Source organism: Natator depressus, chromosome 10 (assembly GCF_965152275.1).
Source record: "Natator depressus isolate rNatDep1 chromosome 10, rNatDep2.hap1, whole genome shotgun sequence".
NCBI lineage: Eukaryota > Metazoa > Chordata > Testudines > Cheloniidae > Natator > Natator depressus.
The window spans coordinates 55449908-55464593 of NC_134243.1; the positions used below are offsets into that span (position 1 = coordinate 55449908).

Below are 14686 nucleotides of genomic sequence, written 5' to 3' on the forward strand. Positions count from 1 at the left end.
CTAATCTACAGAACGGCTAACGTGTGCCTCAAACTTCACTGCAGCAAGGTGGTATTCCCAAGTAAACTTAGCCACTTCTAATCTCATACCATCTATCTCAAGTCATCAGACTTTCCTCTTTTTTTAACTGCATATCAATTCACCATCTTGGAGTAGTAAATGTTGAAGACATTACATAAGATATACGTGCTCCAATTCTTACAATCATCTTTTCCTGCTGAACTTTTTTACATGAAACTTTTATCAATATTTCCACAAAAGTTTCCTACTTTTAATATACACATGAGCCCATGTAATCTTGTCATTGAAGATTGTCTCTAAAAGTAGTTTTAATATTTTGCACATTTCTCTGCTACAGATGAAGGCGTCTGTCTTTCTGCACACAAAGTAGGCTGTTAAATTGGTCCCTTCCAGCCAGTTTAAATATTTTCTACAAGTATTTCATCTTTAGATGGGAAGACAGTACATAGACTGGATGGTGGATTTTCCCACTGGTTCATGGTTTCTGCTATGGTGGTAGGAAATACAACTAGCAAATAGCATAACTACAAAAATATAGGCCAAATCCTGAAACCTTTACTCATATGAGTACTCCTATCTAATTAATAGGCGTAGTTGTGTCACTAAGGGCTGTATGATGAGACTCTGTGTTTGTTCAAGTCATTCATATCAACCATCTCCAGCAAAAGGCTGTACTTTATCGCTTGAATTGGAAGAATCATTAAGCAAATTTTAGGTGGTTTATCCACCTGATTACCAAGGAAGTGTTTTCTAATGTTAAAAAAAAAAAAAATCCTATAAAGTTGTCAGAAAGTATTGTATTATTCCTATTTATTTGGGGGCCTTAGCTTTTTGCACTGCAGCATTAAATATTTTACTTATGACTTTTAAGCATATTGCCTAGTACTACATAAAACAATTATTATTTAAGAGTGCTATGAAAGGTCAAAGTTTCCGAATAGTAATAACATCAGAGTGCTGGTATAGTATGCTGTATATAAAAGTTGTGGTTTGGAGACAGCCACTGAAGAGTTGTATTTTGATAAATGGCTAGAAAAAACCCTTTTTTTTTACCTTGATCTGGTTTTTCTAATTGGTTCTTGAAGAATAGAACATGGGATGTTTAATACAGTCTGCCAGTAGGTGATGCTGTTGTCTACATAATAATGTATGGTGACTTGAGGTTGGAATCTCAGCAAATGGAACAGAACAAAAAAAAAGCAGTAAAATAGTAGGACTCTTCAGGGCTCTGGTAAGGAGTGGAATGTGCTTGAGAAGAGATGTTGCCAGCCACAGAAATCTCGGCAGCTCTCCAACATCACTTTCTACAAGCTATTACCCTCTGATCCCACTGAGAGTTACCAAAAGAAACTACACCATCTGCTCAAGAAACTGCCTGAAAAAGCACAAGAACAAATCCGCACAGACACACCCCTAGAACCCCGACCAGGGGTATTCTGTCTGCTACCCAAGATCCATAAACCTGGAAATCCTGGACACCCCATCATCTCAGGCATTGGCACCCTGACGGCAGGATTGTCTGGCTATGTAGATTCCCTCCTCAGGCCCTACGCTACCAGCACTCCCAGCTATCTTCGAGACACCACTGACTTCCTGAGGAAACTACAGTCCATCGGTGATCTTCCTAAAAACACCATCCTGGCCACTATGGATATAGAAGCCCTCTACACCAACATTCCACACAAAGATGGACTACAAGCCGGCAGGAACACTATCCCCAATAATGTCACGGCAAACCCGGTGGCTGAACTTTGTGACTTTGTCCTCACCCATAACTGTTTCACATTTGGGGACAATGTATACCTTCAAATCAGCGGCACTGCTATGGGTACCCGCATAGCCCCACAGTATGCCAACATTTTTATGGCTGACTTAGAACAACACTTCCTCAGCTCTCACCTCCTAATGCCCCTACTCTACTTGCGCTACATTGATGACATCTTCATCATCTGGACCCATGGAAAAGAAGCCCTTGAGGAATTCCACCATGATTTCAACAATTTCCATCCCACCATCAACCTCAGCCTGGACCAGTCCACACAGGAGATCCACTTCCTGGACACTACGGTGCTAATAAGGGATGGTCACATAAACACCACCCTATACTGGAAGCCTACTGACCGCTATACTTAACCTACATGCCTCCAGCTTTCATCCAGACCACACCACACGATCCATTGTCTACAGCCAAGCTCTACGATACAACCGCATTTGCTCCAACCTCTCAGACAGAGACAAACACCTATAAGATCTCTATCAAGCATTCTTACAACTACAGTACCCACCTGCTGAAGTGAAGAAACAGATTGACAGAGCCAGAAGAGTACCCAGAAGTCACCTACTACAGGACAGGCCCAACAAAGAAAATAACAGAACGCCGCTAGCCATCACCTTCAGCCCCCAACTAAAACCTCTCCAATGCATCATCAAGGATCTACAACTAAAACTGGTATAAATGCATCTTATATTTAAAATTGTTATTCTAAAATTAAGGAGTCTGTCTCTGTTATGTGCTGTTTGCTAAAACTGCAGTTTCAGGCTGTTTCTGTAATACAGTAGTCAGTGCACTTATTTAGTATTTTAACACTGAATTAGGATGAGGATTTTGAACTGTTGCTTCAGATCTCATTACATCCTAGAGTAGACTAAGCAACAGGTTCCTTAGTGGCAAGTTCAGGGGTTGGTGAATTGAATATGTTTTTAAAGGTAAAGGAAAGAATATATTTGCTCAAAGCAGGCAAAATACCTGTCAGTTAATGTTTAGATTTTTTAAATAGTTTTGGCTTCGGGAGTAAAGTTCATCTGATGGCTGGAACTAGCATTTTCTATCAAGTACTGTATTGGTAATGGGTGAGTTGAAGCATGAGGATGGAGATTGTAAGATAGCAGCTACATCAAAGGAGAAGGAAGCACTTAATCTTGCAGAACAAGAGACCATGGAAAATAAAGGGAGGGTGGATTAAAATAAAAACATCTAGTGTGACAGTAGAAGGAAGGTGTAAAAATTAGGATGTGTAGATGGTAAACCAAGGGGAGAAAGGAAAAGTATGTAAGTCAGCAAGTTAACCTTTGTTCTCGTACCAGCCACAGTGAAATGGATATGGATGTAAGCTGTTCATTTTCAAAGTGGTGTAAAATAAACTGGATGATAATGTTTGGTGCACCAGATTCTTTTGATATACTGGTAAATGCAGACCTGCTATAATAATGGAAGATCCATTTCCTAGAACCTTTAATGTATGTGCAAAGGCTGTTTCACAACAAAGTGAGTGATTTGGGTAAACTTTATCTTTGATGCAACAGATTCGGATATTATTTTAGAATTGCGGAATTAAGGGTAAATGTAACAATCTCACAGAATTTCAACAGATGTAATTGTTTTTTTAATTACTGTAAAAAGATGTACTGGCCTTTAAGGTTTTATAGGTAGGCTAGCAATACTGTTCCAAGAACAGTACTTCTAGAATAGAGAAGTAGTCATTGAAGAAAAGGAAGTGGCTTCGGGAAAGCAGTCTAGGGTTTGGGAAAAAGAACCCATACTCCTAAATGCTTTTAAATCCTCTTGATGTTCCTCATTCCAGTCTTAGACAGTTGGACACCACTCTGTATCACCTAAAGTGAAGGGTCTCTTGAGAGCTCAGAAACATTATAAATTGGTTAAAGGATTGACTAGTTTCATTCTAGTTGACATAAAATGTGATACATTTATTTAAAATTAAAACAAAAAAATAATTTTGTGGGAAAATGTAATTCTGCTTTGTGAGTAGAGCTTATCTATCTTTGTATTATCATTTTAGGTGATATGTGTGTGTATTTATATAATATAGACACACACACATACTCTACTGAAGAGTCCTAAGTTAAACAAAATCCGTTCTTTCAGTATTATTTTAGCTTGTTGGCAAGAAGGCATCCTGTTGAGTGAAAATCAGACCTGTACTGCATGTGTATTCCCATACTGAATGCTTGACAGACACCAAAATGTTAATACATGATTACATAGTTACAGGCCACACTTAGGGGAGAAAGTATATCAGAAAACTGTAATAGTGGCACTCCGTGACCCTCTTTTGTTATAATTATCTTGATTTACTAATTGAGTAGTATCTTCCAGAATAACTGTTAAATTCATTTTGTAATTCCTATGAAGTAAATTGGTTCTGGTGGTGACCTTTTGGCAGTTTCGTTTCTAACGTCCTAAAACAGTATTCCTCAACTAATCACAACAGACATTGGTACATTACATTTTATAGAGAAAGGTGCTATGTTTTTCTCTTTCCCCAGTGGCAGTAGCACCTGGTATTATGACTTTAGCCTTTACTCAACACCTGTATCACTGGGTTCCTAAAGTGTCTTGAATGGGTATGGGCTATATACAGAAGTTTACTCATTTCGGTTGGTTGACAGTTACCCTCTTATTTTCTTATACTTGGTACGAATAGATGATAAGCTAAATGTTTTTGTAGAAGAAATGTCAAAATACTTTAATCTGAAATGAAAAACAACTTTTGTCAACATTTAAATGTTTCAGAATAAAGAAAATCTCAAATCTGGAGAACTTAAAAAATCTTGATGTTTTGGATCTTCATGGAAATCAGGTACTGTACAGTAAGTACATCTGTTATTTTAAACCATTTGCAAATAACACTTATTTAGACAAGTTGCATCTCCAGTGTGGTTTCCTGTAGTATTACTTTTATGAAGGAGGAGTTAATAGTTTTACAACTGCTTTTATTATTGCGTTCACAGAGATTTATAAATTAATCAAAGGGAGCATGATGTTATTTTGGATCTTGGTCTCTAATTTCTTATATTTGCAGAAGTTTATGAAAAGTAAAAACATTAACTTACTAAATACTCATACAACTAAAAATAACAGGATCAGTTCAGTTAGAGCTACAACACACTCATCTAACGCAAAATAGCTGTGATGTAGCTAAAATAATATGCAGTCATTTTTATGGTAGAAGAGTTAAAATGGTTACAGTAACCAGTGAAATATTGCATCTACTGTATCACCTTACAAATGACTCATTGCATAAAGTACAATAATTCAAAATCTGGACAGTGAATAATACAGGGAGGCAGTATTGTCTGTGATTAGTGCAGTGGCTTGAGCTTTGGGAAATCCAGGATATGGTCCTAGGTTTGCCAAGAATATCCAATATGACATGGGTAAATCACTTAACCAGTGAAGAATGCATCAGTTTCCCTGCCTCTGAAATAGGTGTATGTAATCATCTTTGTATATTGCTTCTATTTACTCTGATGAAGAGGTTATCAAAGTGAAAAGTGTTATTATAATAGATATGTTTGAGAGAGAGTAAGGGGACTGTAAGGTTCTCAGTACTTTTTCTGATCTATCCAGTGGAAAAGTGTGTAAGGATAAGTAAGTCAGATACAGTATTCTTTTGGAAAATGTAAAATGTGTGATACAAAATGTTTAAATAGCTGAGCTGTTTAAAATAATTTGTGGTTATCCTGAATATGTAAAATCAATGTGTGAATACTCTGGATTCTTGATCTGACAAGGCTCTGTACTAATGTTGCTACTTATTGTGTTACTGCTGCACTTTGTAGAGAGTGGGGAATGGAAATACTTACATAAAAGCTTTAATGAACAGTTTACATAGGTGAAAACATAATTGTTTCTTTGGATTAGCTTTTTTATTGAACTTTTAGGAGTAGTAGTATGTGCTCAAATACATAGTGATGGGGCAATCTAAAAACATAGTGTCTGCTTTTAGAGAGGGCCTACATTTTTAGGGGATTGTGTGTTTGAGAACGACCAGTTATGCATCCATATCATTACTTGTATGTACTGTTATACACTTGCAGTAAATGCACATGCAAGTTAAATATGCAAATGCATACGCTTTTTTGTGGCTGCAAATACATGTACGCTTTCTTGAAACTTTTGGTCTAGATTTAGATGTAGCCTAAGCTTTGATACAAAGAATTGTGCAGGCACAGGTTACGATAAGCAAAAATGGAAATTAGGCTGGGGAAAATTATTAATGAAGTATATTTTTTTTAAAAATCAACAAATAATACACAACTCTTTTAAATGTTCATATAATCAGATTCTTTCCTCAGATATATTTGTGAAATTCCCTTTAACTTCACTGGGACTTCAGTAAGAGTTGTGCACATGGTGCCTGATCCAGCTGCTGGTACATGACATTTATGTAGCTGTGGGCAAATCTTACACCAGGAGTTGGAATACTTTTTATTGCTGGCAAAGTGATATATACTGGAGAAATCCAAACTGAAGAGGTTAATGAGTGTTACTTTTCTAGTTGAGAAAGACTAAGAATGTCAATATGGGGCATATACATGGTTGGGACCTTCAAATGGAATATTTAGCTTGCTGCTGTTTTGCAAGGGCAGGATGTTTCTCATTGAATAGACAGTATGAAAAGGAGTACTTGTGGCACCGTAGAGACTAACAAATTTATTTGAGCATAAGCTTTCGTGAGCTACAGCTCACTTCATCGAATGCATTCAGTGGTGCTGAATGCATCCGATGAAGTGAGCTCTAGCTCACGAAAGCTTATGCTCAAATAAATTTGTTAGTCTCTACGGTGCCACAAGTACTCCTTTTCTTTTTGTGGATACAGACTAACATGGCTGCTCCTCTGAAACCTGTCAGTATGAAAAGTGTAAAACTATATTACATTAACGAATTACATCTCCCTGCCTACATCTCTTGGGGATAGGTAAGGTCTGATATTAAGTCACAGTAACTTTTGTAAATGCGTTTGTTAATTTCACAAGGAAGCTATATGTTTAAAATACTGTTATCCATATTTCTTTATTTTTGTGTGAATGCGCATAGAAGAAGAGGGAATTTTGTTTAAAGATCAATGGATACTTTTAAAACAAAAATGTTTATGATTATATAAACCATTATCTAAGAAAATAGGCAGATCTGCTATAACATGAAAAAGTGTAATTTTTCTATTTCTTATTCTATTGCTCTCTTGTTTGTGGAGTCTGTGTTTTTTTATTTTGTTTTTATTAATGAAGGAAGACTATATTTTTTTTGTTCCATCTTGAGATTCTTGGGATCTTTCCTTAAGGTAGCCTTTGATTTTTATATTAGTATTGAAAATGTACAATTTCCAAACCAAACATGCCATAATAATCCCCTTTCAACCACAGAATTAAATTTCATAACATTAAAAGAAAGTAATCCAGTACTCCAGAACATAGCAACTAAAATAACAAAACAGAAGGGTCCAAAGTCAAGTATTGATGTATGATCCAAAATTAAATTTGGGTTTTGAATATGTAATCTTTCCAGTAGGACTAAATACAATAATTGTTTTTGCTGTATTGCAATGACTGATAACTTTGGCAAGTTGTCTCTTTAATGATGCAACATAGGTACAGAATTCCCTTTGTTGGCATAGCCTCTGTAACCACACGTTTAGCAAAGAGCCACTTTATCATTCAATGGAGCTATAGAGAACCCGAACAAATTGGACACATTAACAAGATTAAAACATTTATAGTATAATAACTAATATATTTATCAAAACATCTACATGACTATTATGGTGCTGATCTTGCCACCCTTACTCATGTTGATTAGTACCTTCGTTTGTGAGTAGTCCCATTGATTTTAAGTCAGTGAGGATGGCAGAATTAGACCCTAGGTGAGCAATTTTAATTATAGTCCAATATTAATTCCTTTCTTAATATCATTAACCACAATTACCTTCTACTAGAGTGACTTTGTTGAAGTAAAGTTGGAACACAAAGCAGAACTTTTCACATTGTTGCCTATCTCTTTTTGTCTGTACGTGTTTTAAATTGCCAGTAATTCCTGAGGCATATTCACCTCACCAGGACATTGAGCAATGTATTGTTGTCAGGTGAAAACTTGTCTGGAAGATAAGCACACTGTATAAAAAGCTAGTTGTTGTTCCCTGTTTTCATTAATAAACAGAAACTTGCCAAGTTTGTAAGTATTGAGGGAGGTTGAAGTCTCTCTAGCGCTCACAAAAAAACTTTGATCAAGCCACAAATGGCCCCTTTAAAGATATCCTTCTTTCTCCCACTCCCAAGACTTGGTTCAGTATCCATAACAAAGAATCATGTTCACAGTGAGCCTGATTGCTGAACACTCTTGTCCCGAAAATATTATTTACTAGGAGCTTTTGGGAAGCTTGTTTGCCAGAATTCTGCCAACAATAATGGAACTTACCACTTCAAGTTGACAAAAGAATGTATTTGTGTAGTGTAGCTTTCTAAAGATGGGGAAGCAGAGACAGAAGGAGATTAATGGCTTGATGTTCAGATGTGCTGAACACCTACAACTTCATTTAAAGTCAGTGGGAGCTGTGGACACTCACCACTTCTGAAAATCAGAATCTTGAAAAGGATGTATATTATCTCCCTAACTGTCATATTTAAGTATTAAAAGCCAAGTAGTACAAGATGTTGATTACCCTCAACTCCCCTTGAACTCAAGGGAAGATGAGGGTATTTATTATCTATGGGGAAAGGGTTGTTAGTTCTGATCCCTTTGTAAATGTTGTAATGATCCAGAAGAAAGGCCAGTCCCATTCCTAGTGTCTGAATGAGAGAGATTGCTGCTGCTCTTCTTACAGAAGTTTCAGTAAAGTTGAGTGTCACACACAGCCCTGGTAGAGCTCCTCCAGCTGGACACTCATCAGTTTGCTGCATTTGGTTCCCAGCATTTTAGACCCATGTGGTCTTAAGCATCACTTGGTCTGAATAGGCTCCAGCCGTACCTCTTTCCTTGGCCTCTCTGGCACACTTCCTGGGTACAGATTCTTTGATACCTTTTCATGGAAATAGGACCATGCGGCCCAGCTTCCCTAGATGCCCAGGGCCAGTGCTGACTCCACTCCACCCATCAACTCCCCAATAGCTTAAGCATAACCTTTGCCAGAGCTCCAACCTTGTGGGCGTTCTGGTTTTACAGTTCAGCTCTTCAGGGACATGTGAAGTGAAAGCTCTTGCTTAAGATCTCCTGCTGTTGCACTACCACTGAAGCAGCTTCATGGAGGATTGTGACATACCAGGGTACAATCCAGCCTAATGAGCAGTTATGTCACCCCAGCTTGCAACCTTGGGTGCCTTACAATGCCTTACTGAAATAGCTCCCACCTGGGCATCTCACAAACAGCCTTCTAGCATGCAAGCCACACCCTGAGTGTCTGTGTGTAACTGCAGCTTGCCAGCCACATTTGGGTTGCCCTCTGGCTCTGGCCAGCCTTGGTTATATTGCAGGGTGACCCCAGGCCCCGCCCCCCCATCTCAGATTTTCCAACAGGAAATGTCCTGTACTGCGCAGCCTTCTCTTGTACAGTGCAAAATATTTTAAGTCTGTTATTCCTTAAAGGGAACAATACGCCAGCATATTATCTCAAATAGTTCTTCAGACACTTCAATTTAAAATACACTGGTATAGGTCGAACAGTAAAACCAGTTTAACTACAGAGAGAGTTTTTACGTGAGTACCAGTAGTGAGGCATAAAAGTCAGAAATGATTACAAGAAAAAGATAAGACATCTACTAATGCTTGACTTAACAAACTATATCAGATTCAAGCAGAGTTTCTCACCAAGTGTTTTCAGCAGTCTTACTGACCAGACGCTATAGGTCAGGACCCCTCCCCCAGAGTCCAACAAACGCTTTCTTTGTTGCCTCAGGTGCCATGAATGCGATAGGAAGGGAGAGAGAAAGGTGTGCCTTGGGATGTTAGTCCCATCTTTTTATAATTTCAGTCACTTTCCTGAAAAAACATTTCCAGCTGGGCACTAGGAGACAGAGTCTGTGTGGAAGGATATTCCTTGTTGGCTTCTTTGTTGCCTGTTTGAGCTTTCTTTATTTCCCTTCCTGCTTGATGACTCTGTTTACTGCTTAAATGTGTGTCTCTGTTCATTACTCTGTTAGATACTAAAAATCAAGTATCTAGAACAGAGATACTGGATCTATGGCTTATTACAACAATCTGTAACCCACTAACCCCCTCTTTTTGTCTTATGACTGAAGAGGTTTTAACAGGCCACTCTACCCTGAATGGTCACCCCCTTACGATATGTGCTAACTACTTATGCTAAACAATCTGTTCCACATAGCATTTTGCTGTGATGCTGGGAGCACTTTTCCCAGACCTGAAGAAAAGCTCTGTGTAAGCTCGAAAGCTTCTCTCTCTCACCATCAGAAGTTGGTCCAATAAAAGATATTATCTAACCCACCTTGTCTCACCGATATCCTGGGACCAGTGCGGCTACAACAACACTGCATTCAGGTCAACGTTTCATTTCTAAGCAGTGTGCTTCCAAACCTGAGCAGCCCTGTGAAGAGAGGGACTGAACTCTAGTTCTGATCCCTTATGTGGCAAAGCAACAGCCTTTCATTAAATTGATAGGTATGCTCTTCGGTATTTCATTAAATCTCTCCAAAGGTATTTTAGCTATAGACATATTGGGCTAAATTCTTTCCTCCAGTTATACCCAGGCTGACCCATCAAAGTGAATGGAGTTGGCCCAAGTGTAACTAACAGGAAAATTTGGCCTATTGCATATAGAATAGATTTTATGCCATATCATTTAATTTTAAAAAAATAAAATTATTGTTGGAATTGCTTTGTGTAGTCCTTTATCTAATTCTATGCCATGCTTTCCTAACTGAAAGCTCAACAACATAAATATAAGAAATATATGCAATATTATTTTTAAGCAGAGACCTCTTTTGAATGTACACAAGAAAAATACGTCATAAACTGATGCCATCTTTTTGGTATTTCATTATTGATGAGATATGTGCTGCGTAAAAATCTTTTTTAAGGCATTTTTACATTGACTCTTTGAGCTTTTCAAATTTTCTAACTAGTCAAATATCCAATAATCCTCAGAAACAAACAACATGAAGATACTGGGTAGTATTGTTTTGTACATTTATTTAAAAGCAACATTTCCTATTCTTATTTGAAACCTAATGCAAAAAACGAGCTTGAAAAACTGATTATCAATTACTTTTGTTTATGGTCAGTAGAAAATAGTCTACAGGAAGTTAGATCTGTATTATTTATATCTGTTAAAGGGAATATCACTTGTAATGGCCTAGAATGAAAAGGCAATGACTTATTACCTAAAAATAAAATAATGGCTAAAAGCAGGTTTATCTTTATGTAAAAAAAAAGTGTATTAGGAAGGAGGGAAGGAATTCCATTACTGTTGACAGAGGCTTATGACTCGGAAAAATTATAAATAACATGTCTATAAATTATTGATGAAACCCAGATTTCTGCAGTACCAGTAGAAGCTAGGACCATTTAGAACTTGTGCATTGCAGTTTGCTGTAGTTATAGCTAGACAGCCATTTGCAGAAAGCTGTGCACTTATGATAACCATCTGCTGTTGGCTTCAGTTTCACAAATCTGTCTGTCTGAATACACAATTTTAAACAATAACATTCACTGTGCATTTTGCTATTATTTTGGTGCCCCAGTGTATTAAGAGTTGATCTTTACTTGTGCTTCCAAAATAGCTTTTTGTTTCTTTAGAGAAGACTAATATTAAACTATTATACATCACTGAGGAGAAGCCTGTTACTATTTTTCTCATGTTACTATAATCGAATTGGTTTAGGGAATGTTTCCTCTGATTAATGATATTTTGGTTCTTATTATCTATTGGCTTTGTATATATTTTCATCTGGAATTTTTTGTCATGAAATAAAACCTGAGACAATTGTTGGACTAGCTGACACACCAATATTCTGAATTCAGACTTATAACAGTAAACAATTTAACATTTAAAGAACCCTTAACTCTGCCTGGCGTAGTTAGTCTTTGGCTGCATTTGTTTGTTCCCGGTGTATGCTGTCCCAGCTCTGTGCAGATAGCTGACACAGCAGACCTCGATCGAACTGCCCAATAAGACCACAAGACTTGGTTTAGTAGCGAAGGTACCCAGTCAGGTTTATTGTCAATGAAGCACAGTCCTAGTTGCCCAGATTAATGTCTACAGTTACACTAACATATGTATGCCTGGTGCAATGGACTCAGCTCAGTGAATGGCGGGACTTTCCATTCTCCCCTCAGCTGGCCAAAGACATTCCCTCTGAGACCAACTGAGGCAGTCAACACAGCCCCCAGTTAGGTCCAGTGATGTAATAGCGGCAGCTGCTCACTACCATTTTACTGCCTCTTTATATTCCGTTCACCTTTTTTTAAGGTTCTCTTCACAATCATAAGGGCTATAGACTTATTTTTTCAGTTAAAGCTTACATTCTGCAGAAATTGATGGCCTGGGTCGCACTAACTCAAGGAAGGTCCATGCTTGCCTCAGGCAAGTGAGTGAGTTTGCAAGGCTGGCTTGAAATAAGGCTCTCAGACAGAACATTTAAGAAGCAGCCCATATAGTAGAAATACACAGAATGTCAGACTATTAAACATTAAAAACTAAGGTAGAATTATATTAGTATGTATCTCCATTTCTTTAAAATTTATCTCTAACAGGTGTCTAAGCAAACTAGGCACAATATGCATGCTATTAATTATACTTCTCATTACAGATTGCTAAAATAGAAAATATCAATCATTTGGGTGAACTCAGAGTGTTAAACCTTGCCAGAAACCTTTTAAGCTATGTAGAAAACCTTAATGGACTGGATTCACTGACAGAACTTAACCTTCGTCATAATCAAATCACCTCCATGGTAAGTGATAAAGCTCAATTAATATTTGTTGTCCTTCCCCCACAAAAAAGTTAGCAAAATACAATAATATTATCATTTGATTTGAACCATGTTAGTGTTTCACAGTTCTAGAACTATATTGTTTTCATTTGTCCTATGATTTTGGTGCTCTTTTGCTTAGTTTTATGTGAAGTGGACGAAACCAAAAATAACACATGGATATTTTGTCTAAATGATTGTTTATAGCTATGAAGCTAATTAAAGTGCCAAAAGTGAGGAAATCTTGAAGAAACTATACAATTCTGGTGCATAGATTGAGTAGGTATCTAAAAATATAGTAAACAATATACTGACTACATCCTGAACTTAAAAATCATGGCTATTGGTGGTATAAAGTGCTTTTTTTTAGTAGTAGCCTCTCTTTTTTTAATATGACAGTTAGAGAAAGTCAGTATGATCTTAAAAGAAAATTAAAAATACTGTTTTTAATTTTGCAGTTTCACTTAACATTAACCAATACTTTCAAAAAGAAAAGGCCATCAGTGTCCAATATTTTGTCAATGAGAAAGTACCTGAGCAATAATTTAAAGATCTGTTTCTGCAAAAGATATTGTTTCAGTTTCTTACTACATAACCTTAATATAAAGCAGTTGTAACAGACTCATAATACACTAACAAGAGCACATTGCATAAAAGAATGCTGTTTTGCTAAATACTTAGAACAGTGTATTCCCCCACTTGGAAAGAAACAAATGGAACATGACAACAAAGGAGAGAGGTTTATATATGTAGAGAGTCTTGTTCCAATTTCTTCTTTATTAGAGCTCTTGCCTTGAGCTGTGTCTTAGATCATGTCAACTAATCTGACCGCTGGTATATAATTTTCTGACAAAAGTGAACTGTCAGTTTTGCAGAATAGAAAATGGAGGCTTCAGCTCCTATTTCCAGTTTTGTTTACTTGGGTTTTTTTTGCTTTTCTTCATAATAATAGAAAAAGTCCTCTCTTAGTCTGTGTGACTGAGCTGAGATTTGAGATGTGGCTGAGCTGAGATTTGGCCCTTTTAAATTCAATCTCCTTTATAACATGTGCAGCCAGCAGAATTCTGTATCCATCTCTCTGGTAAGATATGATATGCAAATGGAACTTCCTCCTTGGGAGTGATGGAGCTTTCCCTGTAGGAACATTGACTGATTTTTTTCCAAGTTGATAGGATCATCTTTTACAAGTAGATTGCAACTCTTAGTGCACCCGGGGCTTTTTTTTTTTTTTTTTAAAGTAGGTCTGAGTTACCTCAGGTACTGCTGTGTATCTGGGAATTTAGTCATTGACTTCAGCAGTGCCAAGATTTTACTCAGCATTTTTTGTGAGTTTTTGATGATGTATTTGCTTTCTGTCATTCAGTAAAGGATATTAAAAACAAACCTAAATAGACAGTAACAAAAAAGTTGATTGTGTTATCAAAATTTCCCATGTCATACTACTGCTCAACTTCATGCTTAGTCCCTGCTCTCTTTCCCTCAGGAATATTTTCTTGAATCTCTTGGGTGTCTAACTGTTCATGTAGTATGCCACATTATCCACAATTGTTTTTGTTCCTTGAAACAATGAGAACATGGAAATAATGATTGACTAGTGTATGGTAGATATTTTTGTTTCTTTAAATTATACCCAGACAGTTAATACTCTAAATTTTTAAGAATTAGCATGTTTGAGCTATAGTATCTGTGAAATCCATCTTGGTCTCAGTCTACTTTGGCTTGGTTAAAGAAAAATTATTCTCATGCTCAGTTCAGGCAAGTCTTGGATCATTTTAATTTTAGTAAACGTGCTTTCTCTTTGGCCTATTTTAATTCAAAGGTATTAGAAATTGAGTTCTAGGCGGTGTTGACTATTTAATGAATGCAGTATATTATTTTTATATTTTTATTGTAACCTCCTGTCACAGGGTGACTGGCTCTTTTAATGGGAGATGGGGCCAGTTTA

General features: G+C 37.0%; 1 protein-coding gene across 2 annotated transcripts in view; it reads left to right on the top strand.

The window, feature by feature from the left end:
* LRRC49 (leucine rich repeat containing 49) overlaps positions 1-14686 on the top strand; it is a 120255-nt gene that overhangs the window by 19506 nt on the left and 86063 nt on the right. For both annotated transcript variants that reach the window (XM_074966223.1, XM_074966224.1), the window contains exons 7-8: positions 4553-4619; positions 12580-12723. In XM_074966223.1, the coding sequence (XP_074822324.1) occupies positions 4553-4619; positions 12580-12723 (211 nt within the window). The remainder of the gene's footprint in view (positions 1-4552; positions 4620-12579; positions 12724-14686) is intronic.